Raw genomic sequence first — 24,783 nt, 5'->3', positions numbered from 1 at the left:
GGGGGGGGGGGGGGGGGGGGGGCGGGGGGCGGAGATCCTCAGCGGCTCTGACCTCCCTCCCCCCTGGCCCCGCCTCCTCCCCAGGCTCTCCCGGTTCACTTCTCTTCCCGCCAGTGCTTTGTGCTCGTCCATCAGTGGGTCATTCTCTTCCCATTCAAGGAAAAGAGTTCAAGGGACCTGGGCTTTGTGAAATCTCAAAGAAATCCTGAGGCGTCACTAAAATTAGAAAGTACAATGTTGTGCTTAGCAGTGGGACGGAGCTCTCTGCCTGCGCTAGCCTTTCAAGGAGGCACAGGGACCAATTCCTGTTTCCAGCTGATGAAAATGGAACAAGCCGCCAAGCCCAGGGGGGTGGCACTGAGGGATGGTGGGGTCCCCGGGAAACTCGGTTGGGGGGGGTTGTCTCAGCTATACCGTGGATTAAAGGATGAAGACAGATAAGAATATGGAATCATATCAACGACACAGAGAGGAACCACTAATGACTTTGAGAGAGGGGGACACAGCGAGAGAAAGGTCTTTTTTGCTTCTCTTTAAGTATTTCCAGCTCCCCTCACCCCCGCAAACTATTTATCATCCCCATTTTCCAGATCAGAGGTGGAAGAGACACCAATTTTTGGTTGCCTCCCTCTCCATCAGGGAAGGAACCATCAGGCATAAGGCTCCCTTTTCTACAGACAGAAAAATGGACTCTCACAAAAGCAGTGCTCTGGCAAGGAGATGCAGACTTTCCACCCCTCTCCACCCCCCCACAAGACAGGCAAGAGAAGGACTAAGAACAGAATCCAGAATGTCAATGACTAGCTTACGGAATCTGGCCATCTTGAAAAGCCTGGAGAAAATCCTTTAAGGCACCATAAAATTAAATCCATATCTGAGGCTTAGGCAAGCTGCCACTTAAAAAATGACTTTTCTGCCCTGAGAATTGGTTCTTTCTAACCAATTTTCTACCCATGTGGGGAACTCCATGCCGTGTGGGTTTCTGGGCTAACTTTCCATTAGTTTTAGGCAGTAAATCACGGAGAGGGGATTACAGGTGTCTGGACATGGATTTAACACGAGGAATGGCAACTCAAGTCAAGTTGAAGGCCAGTCATTCTCCTAGCAGGCAGTGTGTGTGGGGTATCGGTTAAGTTTCCCTCTGGGGGACACATATCCTGAACAGCTAGGGTGCAGAGTCCAGAAAAATACCAAGAAATAATCAGCAGTTTGCCAGGTATCAGGATTAGTCATGTATTTGGTGGAATCATATGGAATTTCCAATTTTTATAAATCAAAAATGGTCAAATATCAGCGATTTCACATGGCTGCATCTATCGGTTCAATATTACTCAAAAAAAATTGAGTTTGGGTGGTCTTCTTCACTTGAGGATTTCAAAGAGTTTCTTTTGCAAAGATCTCTTTGCGGGGGGGCACTGATGTGTAGACCACAGTCAAGAATCAGAACTGGAAGGGGCGCCTGGGTGGCTCAGTGGGTTATGGCCTCTGCCTTCGGCTCAGGTCATGATCTCAGGGTCCTGGGATTGAATCCCGCATCAGGCTCTCTGCTCAGCAGGAAGCCTGCATCCCCCTCTCTCTCTGCCTGCCTCTCTGCTTACTTGTGACCCCTGTCTGTCAAATAAATAAATAAAATCTTAAAAAAAAAAAAAGAATCAGAACCGGAAGATGCTGCAAACTGAAATTCCGCCCCTCCCCAGGCTTTTCCAGCTTTGGGATGGCACAGAAATCCATGCTTCCCACTCATGCTCCTTGGAACCCTGACCTCAAGGGACACCAGTGTTATTGAGAACACAGTGCATGAGCTCTGGAAGCCAAAGGACGTGAAACAGGTCTCTTCACTGCAGTATTTCTGAGATACGGCAAGACGCAAATGTCTATGGACCAGTTCCCAAAGGGGAGATAAGCGTGTACCTGGCATTTCCCACATGTACTTCCCCACACTTACTTCTCACCGTATTCTGCACGCTTTGATGTGCGCATATCATATGGGGATCTTGCTGAAAGGTAGATTCTGAGTCAGTGGGTCAGGGACTCTGCGTTTCTCACACGCACTCAGGTGATGGTGATGCAGACGGCGCTGGTCCAGGGACCACACTCTGAGTCATGGAGCTCTAAGGGTTTAGCATCGCCCCCCGGGGTGGGGACCACTCCCAGGCACTGGGGTGGGCCTGGCCCTGAGCATGGGAGAAAGGCAGTGCCTTGGCCTCACCTCCATAAACTCCGTGCTGGAGCCCACGTGCTGCCGAAAGCACAAAAGGAAGTTCTCTTCCGTCGGCAGGATCTGTGCCAGCTGCGGGGGGCCGGGGAGCAACACAGAGACACAGAGACGTTACTGGAGGGCCCCGCCAGGGAGCAGAGCCCACTTTGCCAGAAGGTGGTGAATGGCCAGTGGCAAGGCAGTGTGGGACCCACATTTTGCTCTTCTTCCTGAGAACAGCCCCTCAAAAGGGAAGAAGGATGTTCTGAGGAGTGCATTCCCCCCCGCCCACAGCTAGAGGGACAGATAGTGGAGCCCCTTTAAAAATTCAAGTGTCCGGTCTCCCAAAGAATACTTAATAGATAATTCCAGTGATATAAAATTCTAAAGAAGGCAAACGAATCTGAGATGAGGGGTGGCCTGGGATTTTTTTTTTTTAATATTTTACCAAAATTTATTATTTTTTTTAATTAAAAAAAATTTATAAACATATAATGTATTATTAGCCACAGGGGTATAGGTCTGTGAATCGCCAGGTTTACACACTTCACAGCACTCACCATAGCACATACCCTCTCCAATGTCCCTAACCCCACCGCCCTCTCCCTACCCCCCTCCCCCAGTCACCCTCAGTTTGTTTTGTGACAGTAAGAGTCTCTTATGGTTTGTCTCCCTCCGGATCCTATCTTGTTTCATTTATTCTTTTCCTACCCCCCCCATATGAGTTGCATCTCCACTTCCTCATATTAGGGAGATCATATGATAGTTGTTTTCCTCTGATTGACTTATTTCGCTAAGCATAATACCCTCTAGTTCCATCCCGGTGGTTGCAAATTGGCCTGGGATTTTTAAGGGCAATAGAAATGCTCCATCTTGATTGTGGTGGTAATTATATGGCTGTGCACAACGTCTAAGCTCCCAGAACTTGGCTCTCCCAATCAGTGCAGCTTATTGTATATAAATTATACCTCAACAAATCTGATTTTCAGAAAATGCAAAAATACCCTTGTTCAGCCCCCCCTTATTTTGCTCCCAGCTTCCTTGGGTCACAGGCAAATCCTGATTGGTCTGAGTCAGGTAAATGGGCTAATTTCTTTGCCAGGGATTGGCTTATGAGCAGGCATGTGACCCAGTTCTGGCCAATGGGATGTGAGGGGAGGACTGCTAAAAGTACTCCAGTCAAAGCTTTCCTTACTGCCAGGAGGAGCCAAATGAGACTGATCCTTTCTGCATCCCGATGTGGGTGCTTGCAGATGGGATGGCTAAAGCAGCAGGCCAGCCTGAAGATGAAGGTGTTTTGGGGGGCAGAGAAGTGCAGAGAAGCAGAGCTGGGGACCTGGCCTCCTTCATCTAGAGCCATGCCTTCTCGTGGCGCTTGTCTCACTAGAAGCCTCTCATGGTTTAAGCCAGGAGTAGGTAAACAATGGCCCGTGAGCCAAATCTGGCCCAATGCCTGTTTCTATAAATGAACTTGTCTTGGAACATGGCCATGCCCATTCATTTACATGCTGTCTATGGCTTCTTTTCTGCCACAGTGGCAGAGTTGGAAGAATTGTGACAGAAACTATGTGGTCTAAAAATCCTAAAACATGTACCATAATCTGGATCTTTCCAGAAGAAAGTCTGGTGACCCCCGGTTTAAGCCCATTTGAGCCAGGATTTTGAGCTTAGACATCTATGCTCTTGGTGCCCTTCCCAGACCTCCCTTAGCTAGGCTGGTGGGCCATCCCTCATGCCGTGAAGGACACCTGCTAATGGCTCAGAGCTGCTCCCTGCATCAGAGCTGCCCTCCAACAAACCACCACTGCCTCAGGCACCCACCTCCACTTCCCCGACCTGGAGGGGGCAGCCTGTATCCAACGACTAACTGAACTGAGGGTACGAAGGACCACCCCATCCCTTGCCCAGGATGAGACCACCTCTGGTGCAATCCTCATTCCAGAGCTCCCTGTGAGATCAGGTCAAGCCCCAGCTCCATCTGACACCATGTCCTTCCTTAGCTCCTTCCTCTGCCTTTTCCTGCTGCGTTCTTCCCTTCTTTCAAGAGTTCTCTCTCAATAAATCCCATCCACTTGAGTCCTTTCTCAGTCTCTGCTTCCGGGGCACTGACCTAAGGCAGCATCCCACCCGATCCACCCTGGGAGGAGCTATGCCCTCATTCCTGTGCTGCCGTCATTATTCCCGAGCCTTAGGCCACACATCACAAACTGATGGCCAGCGGCACGTGCACGCGTATGTACTGTGTACGTAGGAATGTATGTGTGTATATGTGTGGATACATAAGTTGTTTAATTAGACAAGGAAGCCATTAAACTGAGGTGACCTTAATGCCTTAGTAGACTATGTGAGCAGACCCAAATGGAAACCAGTCACAACAGCCCAGGAGGGGTTCCCAAATAATGCAACCTCTTAAGCGATAGCCAATCAAACACCTTCCTTGCTCTGCTCCCACCTCTTCTCTATAAGATTCTTTCCCTAGCTACTGTTGGGGGAGTGTTCCTGATCACTCGTAGTTTGGCACTGCCCCATTTGAATCAATTTTTGCTCAAATACACTCTTAAAATTTTTAATATGCCTCAATTTGTTTTAGCAATACGTATTTATGCAAATGTGTGTATATATAATATATAAATGATATGTGTTATATATGTAAATTATGTGTTTACAAATTAATTAAGTAATTAAAACTATTGCCTTGGGATGCCTTTTGGTGGGGCATGAACTCTCTTGTTCTCCATCGGTCCTGCTCCTTCCTCTCTCAAGCTGGGCTCCTCACCCATTCAGAGTAGCTGCTGGGACCGTGAGAGCACGTAAGGTCTCCCTCCCTGTCTTAGGCCACTGTTTGTTGCTTCTTTCCTTGTGAGGCTCAGAAAAAGTCCTGCCTGTTCTTGTTGATCAGCCTAAGTGCTGGAGGTTGGGTGGGGGCCTCGAGACCACCCCCCCCTTTTAGAGGCCTAGAAGGACACTTGTGCTTGGCAGAGTGGAGGTGACGGGAACCCCTCTCCCCCATAGCTCTTAGTCAGGATGTAGGACTCACCTCTGCCATCTCGATTTTGCCGTCGGAGTTCTTGTCATACTTCTGCATGAACTCCTTCATCTTCTCCCCAAAGTTGTCACTCTTTGACATCTGGGGAAAAACAGAGGGGGGGGCTGACTGTGCTGCCAGGCCCCACGGGAACCACAGATCTCTCACCTGCTTGGTGTGGCAGTGGCACGGAGCGTTCTATGCCCCAGATCTGCAGGCCCAGAACCGGGCCGGGCCGACGCTCTGACTGGTCAGGGCCCCACTCATCTCCTTCCTGAAATCCCTCCAAGTCCAAGCGATCTCTCCTCTGAGGCTTGGTCACATGGGGACATACACCCCCATCCCATGTAATTCATGCAATCAAACATACCCCTCTGCCTTTGAGACGGGATTAAACCACAGCTTTGTCAGAAGGGCGAGGGCTTATTCCCATCACTCAGATGTGAGAACTGAGGCCCCAACATTTTACCAAGGCAGCTTCTCATACAAGCCAACTTATTCCAGGAGGAAACCAGCACTACCTCAGAGCAAGGTAAATCATGCATTTTCTTCTCTCAGGTCTAAAGGGAATTTACTGTATTTTTCACTCTGATTTTAAGCCAGGAGGAAGGTGAGGAGAAGGTCTTCATATAGCTGAGGGGTAATTTCAATCATCTGTGCGATTATTGTGACTACTCCAAAGGCAGAAAACTTCAAAAGCTCCGTTGGCCCATCACTGCCCACTGTAAATCTAAGGTTCTCTGAAATTCTCCAATCTTAGCCTGTTTTGGGTGCTGCTGAATAGTTCCGTGTATGAACACGTTCTTCCTTAACCCTCACCGATGGGCAGTCTGCTTGTACTGCTGATGGCGCCTCTTGCCTTCTCTGATGACTTCCGGGGGGCTTGGGCGCTTCCTCCGATCGGGCCCTGGAGAATTCTACCCGTTCTTCAGATTAGAGTCTGTTCTTTCTACCTGGGAAGCAGTTTCAATTTGCCAGGATTTATTCATCAGCATTTCCTGCCTTATATGTTCAAGTGTGCATGGAATGCTCCTAGGCCTGGATCCCAGATGGGGTGAGCTGATTTAGTTTTCACAGCAGCCCTGGTGGGGTGAGTCGTCTGTCCATTCTACACACCGGTGCATGCTGGGGTGCCGTGTCTTCTCCCGAGGTCACCAGCCGGTGTAGCTAGAATTGGAACTTGTGGCTCCTGCTTCCAAGGCTACTATCCCTTCTGCCCAGCTGCTCTGAACACCAGTCACGGATGCGGTCAGTTGAGATGTTGTTGACAGACTTGAGAATCACCCCTGAAGCCATCTGAGGAGGGGAGTGACTAAGATTTCAGACTAGAAGCACTGATCTCAGAATCAGTTTTGATGCCTGGGATTTCTGGGATGCAGGCGTCATTATCCTAGTAATGAGGGGTGATGGGGGAACAGTTGATAAACAAACCCATGAATCAAGGCTGTCGCCGAAGCCCATGGCTGGCCCTCCTTCTCGCTGGCACGCTCTGCTGGGCTCTGGACCAGGAGCTCACTGGTAGATTTGCTGCTCGTCTCCCAGACTGCCCATGGAGACTTGCTAAGAGGCAGGGGATCGGCCAACAGACACGTAGCAGGAGAGAGTGGGGAGACCCCCAAGGGACCAGCGGGAGCTGGGGGGAGGTGATGAGTCTGACTGTGTATATCTGAGAACCAGACGCGGGGATCGCAATAAACTAGGTCCAATTACCTCAGCTTTTCGGTATTTCAGACAGTTCTCCCAAGGCTTTCGTGAATTTAATAGTGTAAGCTTGTGACTACAGGCTCCACAGTGACCCTGCCGTGAAGGGGGGGGGGGACGTGATTTGGAGTCGCTTCAGGCAGGCTAAGAAAGGCAGACTGATACCACCACGAATGAGGCCAGGCCGTACTCTCTGGTTCAGATGCTGGTTTGGAGCAACCAAGCTTCCCTCTAGGTCCTTGCTGAGGATTCCAGACTCTGTTGGTCTAGAACAGTGGTTCTCGGGTGGGGATTATTCTGTGCCCCTCAGAGGGGACCTTTGGTAATTTCTCGAGACATTTTTGATTGCTACAACTGGAAGAGGATGCTGCTGGCATCTCACGGGGAGAGCCAGTGACGGTGCTATATATCCTACAATCACAGGACAGGCCCCCTCCACCTCCCCACGATAAAGAATTATCCAGCCCTGTCCATAGAGCCGAGGCTGAGAAACTCTGGTCTCGAATAAAGACACTTGAAACCCCTGAAGCATCCAATCGAGTCATGACCCCCCTGAGAATCTTAGATAGGCTCTGGACTATTCCTTAGGAAAATAAAAGGGTTTTATACACATATACACAGACACAAACTTTGCGGTTTTGGGGGGTTCAGTAACCCCTGGTATCCATTCACGAACACCCCTCAATCCCAGACACCCAAAGGTATTGCAGGAAGGTTCTCTTTTTAAGGGATTATTCCAATTAAAAAAAAAAAAATCTTACAAATGAAAGAAAAACTTGGAAGGTCAAGACCGGAGATGTCAGGCTGGCTTAGGAGACACAGATTTTGGGACAGACAATGCTGACCAAAGCCACGATCAGGATGATAGAAAAATCAAACAGTTCGACAGAGTACTGGGCTTACCATGCCAGAGCCTTTTCTTGCTTTCTCCAGCTCTTGGAAAAAGTTTTCTAGCTCTTTACCTTCAATATACCCATTTCCTGTGAAGAAAGCAAAGAAAAAGAAAAAAGCAGTTGACCTCAGAGCTGAATAGTAAGACTGATGGGGTGGGATGAGGAGGTGGGGAAGTCAGGGGCTTCAGGGAGAACTTCTTGGTCAACAAGCAGGTGTGTCTGGGTTGGCCTCCGACCGTGCAGCGTGAGGGACGTGGGTCCTGCCCTCAGGGTGTTTCCAACTGTACAGCTGCAAGATCAGTAACCGTGGGCCTTTGCGGTATACATTTAGTAGACGGAGAACACTGGGAGGGACGAGGATCCGGGCCAAGCTGGTAGAAGTGGGCGGAGCCGGAACTGGCCGCAGCTGGCTGGGTGAGCCCAGGATAGAGAATTTAACAGGGTGACGGTGGGGGGGAAGGGAGACGCAAGGTCATCAGCATCCCAGCTAGTCAGCAGGTAGCAGACCCCGGTCGTAGGGGTGAATGAGGCCCGAGACAGAATTTGGGTCTCTGGAGTGGGAGGGTATACTGAGTTGAAGAGTGTCCCCCGTGCCCCCAAATCCACGTCCATGGAGAACATCAGAATGTAACCTCACTTGGAAATAGGGTAGTTAGTGAAGATGAAGCCATAGTAGATTAGGTAAACCCTAATCCAATGACCTGTGTCCTTATAAGAAGGCCTTGTGGAGACAAAGAGAGACACACAGGGAAGAAGATGATGTAAAGACTGAGACAAGATTGGAGTGAGGTTATCTCCAAGCTAAGGAACGCCATGGATTGCCGGCAACCACTAGAAGCTGGAAGAGAGACACGGAAGGATTGTTCCCAAGAGCCTCCAGAAGGAAGCAATTCTGTCGACGCCTTAGTTCTGGACTTCCAGCCCCAGAACAGGAAGAGAAAAAAACCTCTGTTGGTTTAAGCCACCTGGTCTGTGGGACTCTGTTACAACAGCTCTGGGAAACTAACAGAAGGGAAGAGTGGGGAGAGAAAGGCAGGGCGTCCCTCCTTCGGGCTGGGGGCACCCGAGAGCATCGGTCACCGGGATTATGAGGAGGGGAGGCAACCCGCAGCACGCCACGAAGAGAGGAGGCCCTCTGGTCTGTGAGCGCCTGGGAGAACCCTGTTCTGCTTGCTCACTGCCTGTAGGACTTTGGGAAAGTCATTAACCCATATCAGCTGCAAAATGAGTTATGATACTTAAATGGGATTTTGTATGTACCAATCCACCCATTCACGTGCACCGTGAACGTGACTGCTGTTCCAGTTCAATGACCAGAACCTGTGCAGAAGATGGAATGAATCAGGGCAAAAACTGCAATGATCAGGACTGGGCCCCAAGGTCAGTGCCTGACTTTGAAGATCACATTTAGTGGTGAGAGGCCTTTTAGGTTCTCAAGTCTTAAACCAAGATGGCCTAGAGACTGGGTAAGCTAAGCCCATGGCCAAGGTCACTAGTCCCTGCTGTGATTGAGAGCAGGCATTTGTGGGTTGGAAATCAGACAGGCCGAAGGGAGTGCTCCCCCACACTCCTCCAAACTGGAATCTCCTGGGATCTTTTTTTTTTTTTTTTTTAAGATTTTTAAAAATTTATTTGACAGAGATCATAAGCAGGCAAAGAGAGAGGAGGAAGCAGGCTCGCCACTGAGCAGAGAGCCCGATGCGGAGCTTGATCCCGGGACCCTGGGATCATGACCGGAGCCGAAGGCAGAGGCTTTAACCCACTGAGCCACCCAGGACCCTCTCTCCTGGGATCTTTAAAAAAAAAACAAAAACATATGGGTGTCTGGCTTCCACCAGACATGCTGGTGCCATTGGTTTGGGGTGTGAACTAAGCATCACGGTTTTTGGTTTTTTTTTTTTTTTTTAAAGCTCCCCAGATGATTTCCATGAGCAGCAAGTTTGGAAACCACGGGCCTAAAGTCAAGTTTCAAATCTGATATAAAACAATTGAGCAAGGTTCCTATAGAGAATAGCCAACTGGTAGCTTTCGTCAAGGGCAAATGGAATTACAAGTGAAACAGAGACAATAAAAGAGGAGTATTTATCCTGGCCCTTGGGGGTGGGATGGGGTTGCGGTGGGGGTGGGGGTTCTCCCCACCCTCTGCCCCTTGGCATCCCCTGAAAATTTAGATTCCCAATAAATAGCCACAGAGGCGCCCCCTAGTGGAGAAGATGCCACAATAAACATGGCATGGAGAGGATCCCATGAGATAAATGATCTATTTTTCTCAGCAGGGAAAAGATGTCATTGTATTTAGGGGGTGGGGGAAGGGGACTGGAGCTCCCTTTTTTCCCCCTGGCACAGAGTGGTCATCGTTCTTGCGACGGTTGGAATTTCATGAGCGTGCGTCTAATGGCATGTGAGGCCAGCGGGAGAGGGGGCGTGAGCGGAAGGGCCAAGGGCTTTCTGGGCAAAAGGCAGTCTAGTTGATGATGCCTTGGTATTGAAGGAACAAGTGCTTTTTCTCTGCCTCGCCAGTCCCTGCAATGATCCGGAAGGATGGGTTTCAGCTCTGACCAGCATCTCTCCCCACCTTCAGAGCTGGCCCTCCTATGCCACTTCCCCGCCAGCTCTGGCACCTGCTGTAGAAGGGTGGTGCGGGCGGGTTACCCACGCTTCTTGCAGAGGCACCCACACCCACTTCTTGTCCTGCCTCTATTACTCACTGTTTCGCTCTGGGATGTCACCTCTCCGGACCTGTTTCCTCACCTATAAAATAGGGATAATGACGGTGCCTGCCTCCTATGGTATCAGTGAAGACTCCACGGGGGTAAAAACACATGGAAAGTGCTGGCCCACAGTGAGCCTCCAAAATGCCAGTGGTCATCACCACCACAGCGGGTGTTTCTGCCAGGCCGGGGGACACCTTGCCCTTGGGCTGCTTGCTTTCAGCCAGGAAGAGTTGGGGTACAGGAGGCCCAAGCAGGTGAGGCCAGCACTGAGCCACCTCCCATTGAGCAATATGAACGGGAAGAAGAAATCTAGAAGAGTACAGACCTGTGGGACCCACCTTTTCCTTTCAGTTTCTCTGAAACTTACTAAGAATAAATGTTCTTGTGTTTATTCCTGTTCTAGAAAGGTTTTAAGGTGGTTTACTAACCTCCAGAACCTGACAATCAGCCTGTGCCTTGCCCAGCAGGAGACACTGACACTTGTGAACATCAGGAATGGCTCACGGATACAACGCTTTTAATTTTTCAAAGCACATTCACTTCTCTCTTTGCTTCAGGAGATAATCTCAAGCCTCACTATGTGTGAAGCCCTGTGTAGGTTGCCATGGGGGAGGGATATGACACTGCACAAGACCGAGGTCCCATTTTCCAAGTTGTCATAATCCTTCCAGACACACAGGATGGTAACAGGGCAGAGTAGAATCCTCCTCTTGTGACAAAGAAACTTGAGGCACAGAGACGGTAAGCAATCTGTTCAGGGACACACAGCAAGGCGGGACCAGAATTGGAGTATCCTAATTGCTGATCTAGGTTTCATCCATTCATTCATTCATTCATTCATTCAACATTTCTTGAGCATTCACTTTGTGCCTGCTGTATGCTAGGCCTCAGGGGTACAAAAGTGAGCTAGGGGGCGCCTGGGTGGCTCAGTGGGTTAAAGCCTCTGCCTTCAGCTCAGGTCATGATCCCAAGGTCCTGGGATCGAGCCCCGCATCGGGCTCTCTGCTCAGCAGGGAGCCTGCTTCCTCCTCTCTCTCTGCCTGCCTCTCTGTCTACTTGTGATCTCTGTCTGTCAAATAAATAAATAAAATCTTTAAAAAAAAAAAGTGAGCTAGACGGGGTCTGCCAGGATGGGTCTTATGTTCTAACTGGGTGGGGTTGGGGCAGACAAACAGCAAGGAAAAGGAAAGATGATGTAGTAGAATGGGGAGGGGCTCCCAGGGCTACTTCACAGGGTGGGCAGGGAAAGCTTCTCTGAGAACCCCCAGCTACCAGGAAGAGGAGGAGAAAGGGAAGACTAACCGTGGAGGCCAGGGGAGGAGCCAGGACCCAGTGATGATAGAAAGAGGTCCCCTCCCCAGCCCACCTTGTACAGCCTGATCAGCAGGAGGGCCCCAGAGGCTGGCAAGCCCCTCACACCCTACTAGAAATCCCACCACCACTTCCTCTCCGTGCCCCCAACGAAGAGACAAAAGGAGGCTCAATTCAACAAACCTATACTGTTGGAAGTAACAATAGTTCAACTTTGTGCCTGGTGCTCAGCAGCGGGGGTTGGGGGGCTGGGGGGGCTATAGACAAGTCCTCGATATAGGCTTACTCCCCAGAGTGGTTCATGGTCCAGTGAGGGCAAGGCAGCCAAACAAGAATTGTCAGGATCTACCAGCTGAACGCAGAGGGAGAGGGGCAGAGACTGGATAGGGAGGCAGGGGCTGTGGGGCCCAGAAGGGGGCATCCTCCACCATTGGAGGGAAAGGCCTTTGCTACTTGGTCTCTCTCAGGGCAAATCCCATCCATCCCCCAGGAGGCAGCTGCTATCCCGGTCTCGTCTGGGTGGTGGGGGGGGGGGGGGTAGGCTGGATTGACCTACATCCTTCCAGAGCAGACTTCAGCACCAGACGAATGGATTGCTTTTTCTCTGACCCCAGTATCAGGGCGTGGGGTGACTGGCCACCCAGCAAATCTCATGTGGACGGGTATTGATAAGAATGCGGTTACCATGGCAACCGCCACTCCTTCAGTTCCTATCAAACTGCATCCTGAGAATATTAGGAAGAGGGGGCTGGGTGGGAGTCAGAGACCCTGCATCTTTCCTTACTGTACTCTGGCTACCATTCTTCGTCACCACCGTGCCTCAGTTTCCCCCAGTTGAAACTGAGACAACATTTCTTGGGGGCGCCTAGGTGGCTCAGTTGAGTGTCTGATTTTGGCTCAGGTCAGGATCTCAGGGTCCTCGGATGGACCCCCTTGTCTGGCTACTTCTTCCTGCTCAGTGTGGAGTCTCCTTATTCCTCTCCCTCTGCTCCTCCCCTACCTCTTGAGCCCGCATGCATCACCCCCCAGATAAACAAACAAGCAAAAATCTTAAAAAAAAAAAAAAAAAGTGACACACCACTTCTTTACTATTAAGCTGATCACAGACACCTGGAAAGCCTTGACTAAAGGATGCTTTGCCCCTGTTGGAAAGAGGCCCCCTTGTCTCTCACTGAGATTCACGTGTACAGATTTTCTAAGAGTTGAACAAGGAAGAGAGTAAGAGGTATAATTCTGCTACAAGCTCCATGACTGCCCATGTGACATCGAGCGAATCAACCTCACTGAGCCTCCATTTCTTGATCCCTAAAATGGGTATAACTGTTTATGCCCTTTCTGCTTTATAGAGCTGCTGTGAGAGCCACACCAGGTATTATTGTGAAAGCATTCCAGAAAATGTAAAATCTCACATGAATGGGAAGCATCATTTCTAACTTCTGTCCTCTGAACCAGTCCATGGCTGTCAGTTCTTCAGCTCAGAGTAGAGAGTACTGGTTTTCAGCCAAGCTGTCTAATAGAGTCACCTGGGGGGACACCTGGGGGCTCAGTGGATTAAGCCTCAGGTCATGACCTCAGGGTCCTGGGATCGGAGCCCCACATCGGGCTCTCTGCTCAGCAGAGAGCTTTCCCCTCTCTCTCTGCCTGCCTCTCTGCCTGCCTGTGATCTCTCTCTGTCAAATAAAAAAATAAAATAGGGGGTGCCTGGGTGGCTCAGTGGGTTAAAAAAATAAAATAAAATAAAATAAAATAAAAATTAGAGTCACCAGGGAGGCTTTTAAAACACCATTGCCTGGGTCCTGCCCCTGGAAGTTCAGATAATTGATGGGGGTGGGGACTGCTCGTGAGCCTGTTTTCAAAAGCTCTGTCGGTGATTCTAACGTGCAGTCAGAATTAAGGACCGATTTATGGTGAGTCTCAAGTGTTGAGGTGTGCAAGAATTACCTGGGGATCTTATTAAAGTGCAGAGTCTAATTCAGCAGGTGTGGAGGGTAAAGGCTTGCTGTTTCTAGTGGGGTCTGTGGAACAGCAACATCAGAATTACCTGGGAGCCTGTTAACAAGTGCAGAATCCTAGACCTTCCCCAAGAACTCCTTAGGCAGAAGTGCTGGGAGAGAGACCCCGAAATTTGTGTTTTCACGAGGTTCCTACGCTTCAAGTTTGAGAACTAGGGGCCTGGCCGCAGTAGCGCTCACCAGTCCGTGTCTCCCCGTGATGCACAGGTTAGAGAAATCCAGGACAGGGATTGCCAAATTCCAGACGTCCTCATTAAGGAAGTGTTCCTGAGACCCAGCCACCTGGTTGTCTGTCCGGAGTTCAGATTTATGGAAAGGCAAATAGCCCTCTGCCCACCCAAGCCTGAGCACCCTTCGGGACAGTCAAACCCCACCCCCTGGGGCAAGAAAAGGGCTGAAAAAACAGAGCTTTCAGACATGACTTTCAGTCTGTTGTTTCTGGACTGAGCTGCTTCTCGAACAGTGGTTCTAGAGCTGCGCTGGGTCCTCTGAACCTGGGGACATCTGGCAGCCGAACGCTGGGCTGGTTCCCAGGCTTGGGGGAGTCCAGAAGGCTGGGGCAGATTGGACAGCAGAGAGCCAAGGAGGAGCGGGGGAGGGCCAAGCGAGGCCAGAGGCCCCAGATGGGTCCGGCTGGGCCAAGGAGGGCATGGCCTGCCATAGGCCGGGAGAGCTGCCAGGAGAGGCCCTGTTTTCCAAGAGCCTCATGCCCACTCTAGTAATTCGGGCTCCCCAGGTGTTGGAAGAGATTTCCCCGAAGGGTCTTCTCAGCCCTGGAAACCTCCCTCAGGGGTTCATCCAGGACAGCCACTGAAGTCCGGAGGGAAATAAGCTGGGTGAGCGGGCAGGGACGCAGGCTCCCTGGGTTGGCAGCTGCCCTGGGCGAGGCGGGCTCAAGCTACCTTGTTTGTGAAAACTCGTCTCAGGGCTGCCTCCCCGGGGAGCCCGAGCTCCTCACAGACACAGCACCTCCCTGGCTGGTGTAATCACCCCCAGGGCGTCCCCAGAGGCCACCAGCGCAGGGCAACCCAGCATGCTGCAGACACCACAGCAAAGGGCCCTGTTAGCAAAGCATTTGGGGGTTTAGGGGTGAAAGTGGAGTGGGGACTGATTCCTAAGGCTTACCCCGGGTGGACCAGGAGGCTGTCCCCAAAGAACCCCACGTCCTGCCATCATGATCCCCAAGCCCGTCCCTTGCTGTCCCTGATGAGACCCACAGACCCCACAGAGATTGGCAGACAGGGTTAAAAGACAGCTCCCACCTCGGCTCCCCGCACCAGACCCCCTGGACTCTCTTGTGCCAAGAAGCGATCGTTTGTAGGAGTCCTGGAATCACCCTAGGAATGGCACAGTGATACTGCATTGTACATGTTAGAGTGTTTGCCGAAATACTTAATATATACCAAGTATTCTGTAACCCTGTTTGGGCAAGTCTTTTTTACTGTTCCAAAAGCCTTCACTTAGTATCCCAGCGCAAGCTGCCCCAACCTCTCCCCACCTTGGAGAGGCCCTGGGGCTTTGCTCTCCTCGCCTCTCCCTGCAGGCACACGGACTAAGCCGTGAGGCTCCACGAGGCTCGCCTGGGTGCTCAGGCCTCCGGGTGATCATGGTGCCTGGATCTGAGGGGACACTTCTGTTATTACCATCGGGTGTGGGAGGACAGAGGAGGGAAGACAGGGCAGGGTCTTCCTCTCACTAATTTTCAAAGGCCTTGAGGCCCCCATGGGTAGCAAACAGGCTCACTCCCTGTAAGAGGCTTTGAACCCCACCCCCCACCACCCCCTCAACACCAGGGCCACCTGGAGGCAGGCAGATATCCTGAAGTATCTGGGCAGATTCCCACACCTGGAGATACAGATCTTCTTACATCTTTACCGTTTTGCGGATTCACTCCAGAAACATAAGCTCTTAGAAAATTTGCAAACACTCCTGAAATTAATTAGTTAAAGCAAATGGCTTCTAATTTTTACCTCAGCCGCTCTGTAGAGAGAACCACCATTTTCCATTCCCCATAACGTGTGGCATTCTCTCGAATATCTTCCAGCATTTGAGCTTAGTGAATAATGAAAATGGGTTCATGTGGTAATAGTGTCCTGCTACCATTAAAAAAAAAAACAAAACTTAGTAGTCCATCTTGGATGTTTTCCCATGTCAGTGGAAAAGTTCCCCCTCCCTATACTTGGTTGCATAATATTCCCCAGTAGAGATGGGTACAATTCATTTTTCTCCTCCCTGGTGAAGGGCATTTCCTTTCAAATTTTCAGCATTCCCAAGAACTCGGTAATAGATGCCCTTGTTTGTCTAACTTTTTGTACATGTCATGGTAGAGCTATGTTAGAGAGATTCCGGGGGTGAGTTGCAGTCCCTGTTTGGATCCAGGTGTCTGCTGGTCTCTGGGAGAGAACCCATCCTGTCCCTGTGATTTCAGTGGCTTCTAAAGGCTATGGTATTTTTCCCTTTTTGAGCCACACCTTGGCTCTTCATGGAAATTCCTACTGGTCATCCGTGAAACTGGAGCCTGGTGGCCCATCTGATCGGAACCACACGGACAGGCCAGTGTGGGCTCCGAGCTGGGCCTTGCACAGCTGCTTGGATTGTGCAGAGTGAGGACATTCCGGAGAAAGAGGTGACCAGGCAGCATGGGATGGGGCTCAGACATGGAGGGCCATGTAAGGGTCACTCCGAGCATGGAGGTGACATGTGGGTCAGAGTGCGGGCTTGGCTGCGGTCTTCCCTACTTCTGCCTTGGGGAGATGACCTCTGAATTCTCCCAAATGCATGGCTGCAGCTGACCTTGGAGGGAGAGCCCAGGGATGGAACCAGGCACGAGGAGACAGGATCCCTGCGTGCCCCCCACCCTCCCACTTTGCCGTGTGGTCTTGTGAAAAGAACTTTGCCTCTCTGAGTCCCAGTTTTTCTCTCTCCAAACACTTACTCCTTCCTTTCTCCACGAGACTGATGCAGATTTTGAAAAGAATCTCTTAGGGCAGCGTCACCAGGTTGACCTTCCTCCTGGTTAGTAACGGGCTGAATTAGGGTCAGAGCCCCCCGCCCCAGCTCCCCTCTCTTTGGCATCCAGCTTCTCCTAAGTTTGCCTCATCTGTTTCCTAGAGGGTCTGGGAAGAGTGGGGCAGTGGCTCCCTCCCCTGGGGGGCTGTGCCTGACTGGGCTCCAGGGTCCTGATGGGTTGCAAACGGGAGTCCTCCCAGAGCTCTTTCAGTTTGTAAGAGGCAGGGGGACTCGGTATCAGGGAGCAAGTCCAAAGTGAACACAGAAGCCAGACTTAGTAAGGGGGAGGCCCAGATAGGGCAGGGAGTGCCTCAGGGGAGGGGGTGGGCTCCCCAGAAGTCTTTGGGTGTGCTTGAGGGGTTAGGTAGGGAAGGTATGGAGCAAGGCTGTCCACAGCCTCTTTCTGGATCCTTCCGTGGAACTCCAATCTGGCTGTATCCTCCTTTTCCTAAATCACCTCTGTGCCATCTCTGGCACTGTAAGCCCCTTTGTCTTCTCTCTCTGTTAGGTCTTGGGGCTCCTCCTTGGGACCTCCCTGAGGCAGTGGCCGGAGAGGGCAAACGGGGTGTCTGGTAGGCAGGAATCAAGAAGCAAGCATTGAGCTCCCCTTTGCCATGGGAGCAGGAGGAAACCAGAGGCACAGTGGCTTTGGGGGTGTTTGTCGGACTCTTGCGTCTAGTGCTAACTTAGCTTTGCTCCAGCCCACACCAGGACCCCTTTCTGAGATTAAAGAAACAGCTCATTGCCTCGGAGGCAGGGGGTGGTAGAGGATTTTCAGTGGTCAAGTGGGAAGGTGGTTTCCAGCATCACAGAAAAATCCCTCTTGCAACCCAAATGCATGTTCCCAGGGAATAAACCCTGGCTGGGAAGGAGCCCCATGACTCCCTTGCTGTACAGCCTGTGAGAACCCGCCCCTCATGCCCCCATCCTCACCTGCGCCAGGAGCACCTCACCTGGCCAGCAGCCTCACAGGGACTCCAAGAGGTGTGACTGTGTTTGGAACACTATGAGGTCTCAGATAGATGTAAGGATTTGCATGATTATTGAGTGTGCTATTGGTTGTCCCCACGAGGACAGGGGGAAAGTAGGAACCATGGAGTCCTGTTTGTTATAGCTGACTCATCTGGCAGGAGGCTGGTGGCATAACCTTGGCCACTTGGTAACTTTCCTTGAATCCTGCAATTCTCTGGTGCAGATAAACTGGCAGAAGCATCCTCGGGGAATGTGCGTGTCATCTGGAATACTAAGAGGCTGCACCTGACATCCCTTTTCATCCAGGCAGTCTTATGGTCCAAGCTGGGGATCGGAAGTACAAACCCTCCTTAGCCCCATTTTACAGATTTAACAGCCTACCCGCCTCCTTCAGTAATTCACAGGCAGATCACCATCCCAACCCGGGGATTACCTGCCCAGTCCTCTGCCTGGCTCCCAACCCAGCTTTCTCAGGTGGCTCCCAGGGAACAAAACTTGACTCATTAACTTTACTAGACATTAACCCTTGCCTCTCCAAGCACCCTGGGCAGAGGGCCTCTGTTTAGCCACCTGCATGCCCTGCAGAGATGAGGAAAGGAGGAGGGAGGAATTAAGTGAGCCACCCCTGGTCCTCCCTCTGGTTCCCACCCCCCCTCGCTGTCAATCCCAGGCTAAAACCCCGACGCCACCACCCTGCCATTAGTCCCAGATGCCTGAACATTTGGGATGCCCATCCCGGCCAGGCCCTGAGAAGGGAATCAGATCACTTAGTTTTTTTGGAGGGGTGGAGAAAACGTCTCTAGCAAGATCAGAGGCTCCTAAAGGGGTGGGGGTCTCCCTTTATGCCTGAATCAGACCATCATAGACTCATGGAATGCCAGCCCAGGGAGATACCTCCTAAGGTCATTCTGTCCAGCCCTCGATTTTTGGGGGAGTCGGTGTCTCAGTGGGCATTTAAGATTGTGCCTCCCTCCACCCAGAGATGTCACCTAAAGCAGCCAAGGACTATCACCATGAGGGAATATGTCAGGCTGGTCCCCCAACCCTGCCCCCACCACACCCACTGCTGCTGTGTACAGACCCATTTGCCCAGGGAGGATGGGAAATGGGCAAAGGAAGCCCAAGGGATGTTCAGGGCCCCCAGGTCACTCCCGACTCCCGCTCCCAGCCAGTTCATCTGGGGGAGGCCCAGGCTTTCCCTTTAGTATCCCCCAGCTTGTCCCAACCTCCAGGACAGTGGGGGGGGCTAAGCTGGCATTAAACAAAAGGAGAACCCCAAGAATGAAGCAAGTGGGCTTGAGACCTGTGGCTGCAGCAGCTGAAGGCAGGCCATTACCTTGAAGAGAAAGGCGGGGATGATAAGATGGCAGGGGGAATCACGGGGAGCCTTGCCCGCCCAGGCCTCCTCTCTGGGAAAGCTCCAACTTGCCCAGAATGAGGCTGCAAAAGCTGGCGGGCTGTCCGCCGTCTATGTCGGAGAAGAAAAGTTGCTGACAGTTGTCACCTGAGCAGCCCGGGCATCTCCCAAACTCCAGACCCCGACCTCAGCAGGCTTTGGGGCCCAAACACCACCACCACCCCGCCCAGGGACAAACGTATACCTGCCCTCATCAGCGCTGTCCCCTTCCCCTCCACCGCAGGTTCCCTGGGGGCCAATGGGCCCAGAAGTTGAGAGATCTACTGACCGTCTGCGTCAAAGTGCTTCCAGATTTCCAGGAACTGGGATGCCGTCAGCTCGGCCAGGTGCAGGTAGGGGGGCTGCTGCTGCGGGCTAGCCATGGCGAGCTGCTGGGAGACCTCAGGCGCACAGTGTTGTCCCTGCGCCCGGCTCCGCTCCCGCACTCGGCCAGGTCCTGCGCGCCACGCTGCCTTTATATACGGTGCGGAGGCTGCGCCCGCGCCCGGCCGCCGGCAGGGGGCGCGCGCGCTCAGAGAATTGGCCCGGGGCTCGGTGGGGCGGCGGCGCGGGGCTTGGCCGGGAGCGCTGGGTGGGGGCCAGGGGCGCGCAGGTGGGCCCTGAGACCACAGGAAGCAGAGGCCCCCGGGTGGGGAGGCGGGGGAGAGGCTGCTTTTGCCTTTCTCTGATCTTCTTGAGTACAGCCACCCCGTATTGTTACTAGCAAGGAGCAGTAGTAATAGCAGTAGTAACAGCAGCGCCACGAGTAGTAATAATAATACGAGCTTGACAAGGAGTTAGCACCCGCACCTCGCAGCTCACTAGGTCTCTCTCAGGGCTCCTCTCGTCCGGCCCTTCCACGGTAGCAAGAACAGGGACCGCTTTTCTGAGGAGGGGACTTGAGACTTCACATGACGAACTGACTTGCCCAGCAAAGAGGGGCCGAGCTAGAATTTGAACCCAGCTCTTTCCCATGCTCTCATGGCCCCTCAGTACAGCCCATGCTTGGGGGAGAAGCCCAGAGTTCTCAAGGCTTTGTTGGGGCCGGGCGGCTGGAATCAGGGACACCCAGGGAGGATCCAGATGGAATGGAGGAGGGGCTTCCACTGTCCCCTTGGGTGGTGATTGTCGCCCTCCCCTGCCTGACTGTGTCCCTCAGCGCTCTGGTTACCCACCTCTCCCTGGACAGGCTCTGAGGGCTTTTAGACAGTTGTTCAAGGAGCGTCTCCCCTACTGGGGCTTAACCCCATCCACCTAAGGACATCATGGGAACGTGCCTCGGCCAGTGGGCAGAAAACATCCATCGCTGACCTTGGAATGTTCCATGCTGGTCTCAGAGAAAACAGAAGTAGCTACTGAGGGCACAGTTCTGAGGACAGCTGACTCCCCAAACTGGGCACTGGGCTCCCTCCCCATTCTCTCCAGGAGCCTGAGGCCTGCAGCCTCCTGGCTGGCTGTGGGTACCCATTACCCCTGGAGCAGGCCTCCTTTCTCCCCTCTCGCTGGCTGACTGAGAAATGAATTGATGCTCATTAACACGTGCTAATGAGTGTTAGCTGAACTGCCTTCCGAAGGGAGAGTGAAAGGGAAGGAGGTAAGTGAGAATCAAAAGAAGGTTGCTGGGGCAGAGGAGCTGGCAGGAGACAGAGGGGGAAGGTTGTCCCTTGGAGGGAGGGACAGCCTGGAGTGAGACTCAGAGGGGCAGTACAGAGAGAATGCTCCAAAACCTCTTGATTTTGCTTGGAGCAAATGTGTTTAGAGTCTCTTGCTGGAACACACAAAGGGAGAGAAGGAGTCCAAAAAAGCCAGAAGCCCAAATGTATTCCCCTCCCCCTTGTGCCACAGGAGAGCCTGGGCCTGGGAAATTCACCAAAGCTGCCAGGTTTCTCATGTACTGCCTCTGGGAAGGTAGAATGGCTCAGGTGTTGGGGGTGGACACTCTGGAATCAGGTCTGAATCCCAGAATAAGCTGTGTGACCTTGGGCAAATTACATAACCTCTCTGTGTCTCAAATGTTCTCTTCTGCAAAATGGGAACGTGGGTATTTACCTCTTAGGATTGCTCTGAGGTTTCAATGAATTGATGTTTCCACTGCCCTTCATGGATCCAGAGATCAGCAGTGATTAGCTTGGCAAGAGATTCCTTGGCCAGCATCCCTCTCCAGGGTAACCATGGCTCCCTAAGGGGCCAATCCCAGAGGGAGGCCAAGGGGAAGTCTAAGCACAAGCTCCTTACCACAGTGCTGCAGAGTCCCGCAGGGGCAGGCTCAGCCCCTTCCAGCTCTGCCAGTGTCCTTTGGGCTCCTCTGTCTCACCTCCTGCTCCTCCCCTGGCCCAGATTGGCGGGGCCAGCGAGCTCATCCCTGGTTCTCTAAGGAGCAAAGCCAGTACTTCCTTGCTGCTTTGGTTTTCCTGGTGAAGAAGAGAGAGTAGAGCTCATGCTTCCTACTTTCCGGAGGCTGAGATGGGTGTTGGGTACATTGTGGGGTGGGCGGGGGGCATGTTGGCCTGCCTGGGGGACGTTCTGGGTATGATGGCAGCGTGGCCGCAGTGACCACCAACTCTGACTTGGGACAGCCCAGCATTATTCATGTTAGATGCGTGATTGGAGTCTTCCTGGAAGGCCCATCCCTGGGCCCATCTCAGACACAGAGGACTGCAAAACCTAAGCAAGTCCCTTTGTCCTTTGTCCCCAAACCAAGCACTGCAGAAGCAGTTGTGTCGAGGAGTTACAAGCTCTGCTCAGGGGTCAGAAAGCTGCAGGTTCAAAACCTACTTAGTATTTGTGAAGCTGTGAGCAAGCTCTTTGACCCTTAGGAAAAAAATAAAGATTAAAAAAAAAAGTCATATTGGGCACACAAAGTCAGTGTAGGGACCAAAAATATTGTAGTCAAGGAGTTAGCTAGCAAGAATCCTGGCAGTGGGGGCACCTGGGTGGCTCAGTGGGTTAAGCCTCTGCCTTCAGCTCAGGTCCTGGTCTCAGGGTCCTGGGATCGAGCCCCATGTTGGGCTCTCTGCTCAGCAGGGAGTCTGCTTCCCCCTCTCTCTCTGCCTGCTTGTGATCTCTCTCTCTGTTAAATTAAAAAAAAAAAAAAAACTTAAAAAAAAAAAAGAATCCTGCCGGTGGTGTTTGCTTAACTGAAACGTAGTTATTATATGAACACAGGATGTTAGAAGGAATTTTTCTGGTTATTCTGAAAAGAGGCCAAGTGCCCCACTTGTAGAGCTCTTGCAGAAGCCAGGCACCTCCTGTCTGCAGGACTCCTGAAGCCTGACCTTCACTTCAACCCAGGCCATGGGCTGTACTGAGAGAAGGCTATGCGTGGGGAGTATAGGGAGGGAGCCTCAGTCTTTGGGGAGTGCAGACTTTGTGGCTTCTATGAAGCTGTGTTTTGTTGGGGGGGTCTCCAGAAGACCTTTCCAGGTCAGAAGGAGTGCCTGCAGTGGGGGTGGGGGGGCTCTGAATAGCCCAGCCAGTCCTGCAGCAGAATTCTGGAGTCTTGGCCCCCTGTGAAGACAGAAGTGGTGCTGTTTCAGAATTAGAGTCATCTGAAGGCCCACACTGTCCTGTCCAGTGCCTGGAAGGATTGCACCCCATCCCTGCTCTGAGCAGCCTTTGAAGGTCGCTGTGCCTCCCAAGAAAGGTGCATGGAGTTGAAGGGCAGAACAGAAGCCAGACCTGCCTGTTAGCCTTTGGTATTGAAGGAAGTCAGGGTAGAGCTGAAAACTGATCTAGGAAAACCTTCGTTCCACTCTGCTGGACCCCTGACTCCCTGGAGCCCAGCAGCTGCTCCAGCCCACGGGGAGCAGATAGGTGAGGAGCGCTCCTCTTCCCCATCTCCTCCTGGGGAGGAGATGTCCCAGAGCCAGATCCCCTCCATCCCCCACATCAGGCTTAGCCCAGGAGGGAGCCAAGGTCCTTGTTTGGCGGTGGGGGGAATGGGAAGCTTTTCATCGGAGAAAAGACTGGGGTTTTGGCTAGACTGGACCAAGTTTAAAAAACTAAACATGAAGAGAAAACCGTAGACTCAGAACAGGAGATTGATAAGGGATGGGAAAGAGATTCAAGGAGTGTGTTTGAAAGCAGTGATGACGTTTGTATCTCCATGAATGGAGACTCTTGTAATTCCCTTAGATATCTGAGGTTTTGGTACCCTCCCAGGAGCTCCCTCTCACATTTATAACACTAAGAAGGGATGATGACCATGAAGATACCTTAAAATGCTTTGATAGAGGGCTTTGGTATATCTTGTTTGGTTTGGGCCTTACAACTAGCCTATCGGATAGGCAATGCACATTTTAAAAGATAAGGATACCAAAGCTCAGAGAGATTAATACCCAACCCAGACCCAGCAGGGGTGGGATTCCGGGAACCCTCTGGCTGCTGCATTTTCCAGTTTCCAGGGTATATGCAGTTCTTGGGGACCAGATTCCAGGCCCCCACTTCCCCCCAAGTGTGTGTATGCAACATGCTTCCTAGATCCTGGCCACAGGTTGCTTTCCTGTGGCCAGGAGTGATGTCATGTCCACTGTTTCCAGGATGCCCATGAGTTCAAGTGATGGCTGGCTCCCCCCTTCCCTAGAAGGGGAAAATTGGGTATTTGCTCCCCCAGCTCACCAGCTGCACCCCAGGTGCTGCAACCCAATGTCAAGGATCAGCAAGGAGGCTTGCCCCACTCACCTTCTGCCTCAGAGCCCTGAGTCGCTTTCCAAAGGGAGGGGGGCCTGCGGATGGTGAGGTGGTGAGAGGCTGGAGAACAGATAACAACTTTGCAGCCAGCACCCACTGGGCCCAGATAATTGGCAGGGCTCCTCAGAGCACCTGGTGTTAGTTTGGAGCACATCAAAGAGAAAACCAGAAGCTCGATCCGGTTCCTCCCTCTGCCTGGAACTATTTCTTCCAAATATTGCTTCTTTGGTCTTTATAATGGTCAGGCCTAGCGGCCCGGGTGCCAGAAAGCTGGCTTTACTTCCCGGGAAGGAGGATAAAAGGGACGCAGGAGCCCAGCAGTTTCCATGGAAACGGATCAGGTGGAGGAGAATAGAGTCCAGAGGAACCCAGAGGTAGGAGCAGGACTTTTGAGTAAACTCCGTCTGAAGCCTGAGAATCTATGGACAAGAAAGTTGCCTCTGAGGAAGGGATTTGGGTCACCAGGATAGCAACAGGTTGTGGAATAAGAAAAGCCGGGGGGCTGGTGAGTGACACCTTCCCCCAACAGGCAGGGCACGGTGGCTGAGAGCTCAGGCTCCAGAATCCCGTAGGTCCCTTTTAGCTTTTGCTTTTGCTGCTAATTAGCAGTTCTGCCAAGTGATGGCTGTGTGAGCCTGGGCAAGGTATCTACCCTCTCTGAGCTTTTGTTTTCTCGTTGGTGAAATGAGGACAATTCTAGTAACTTCCTTGTATGGCTTTTGTGAGGGTTAAACACGGTAACACATGTAAAGGGTGGTATAGGGCCTGGGACGTCATAAGCACTCAAATATTGTTACAGGTGGGAAAACTGATGGCGGTTGATAGGTCTAATTCAATCAGTGTAGCCCATCCCCCTGACCAAGG

At 52.0% G+C, this 24,783-nt stretch overlaps 1 protein-coding gene across 1 annotated transcript in view; it reads right to left on the bottom strand.

Annotated features, from left to right (window-relative positions):
• CALB2 (calbindin 2) overlaps window positions 1–19,700 on the bottom strand; it is a 28,634-nt gene extending 8,934 nt beyond the window's left edge. The window contains exons 1-4 of the mRNA XM_032854621.1: window positions 19,520–19,700; window positions 7,827–7,903; window positions 5,235–5,324; window positions 2,210–2,290 (exon numbers count right to left, since the gene is read on the bottom strand). Of these exons, the coding sequence (XP_032710512.1) occupies window positions 2,210–2,290; window positions 5,235–5,324; window positions 7,827–7,903; window positions 19,520–19,613 (342 nt within the window). The 5' untranslated portion in view covers window positions 19,614–19,700. The remainder of the gene's footprint in view (window positions 1–2,209; window positions 2,291–5,234; window positions 5,325–7,826; window positions 7,904–19,519) is intronic.
• Window positions 19,701–24,783: the final 5,083 nt, after the last annotated feature.

Source organism: Lontra canadensis, unplaced genomic scaffold (genome assembly GCF_010015895.1).
Source record: "Lontra canadensis isolate GAN:19392208 unplaced genomic scaffold, GSC_riverotter_1.0 scaffold8, whole genome shotgun sequence".
Classification (NCBI taxonomy): Eukaryota; Metazoa; Chordata; class Mammalia; order Carnivora; family Mustelidae; genus Lontra; species Lontra canadensis.
Note: the sequence above shows the minus strand (reverse complement) of the source record. Positions and strands in the feature narration are given on the sequence as shown.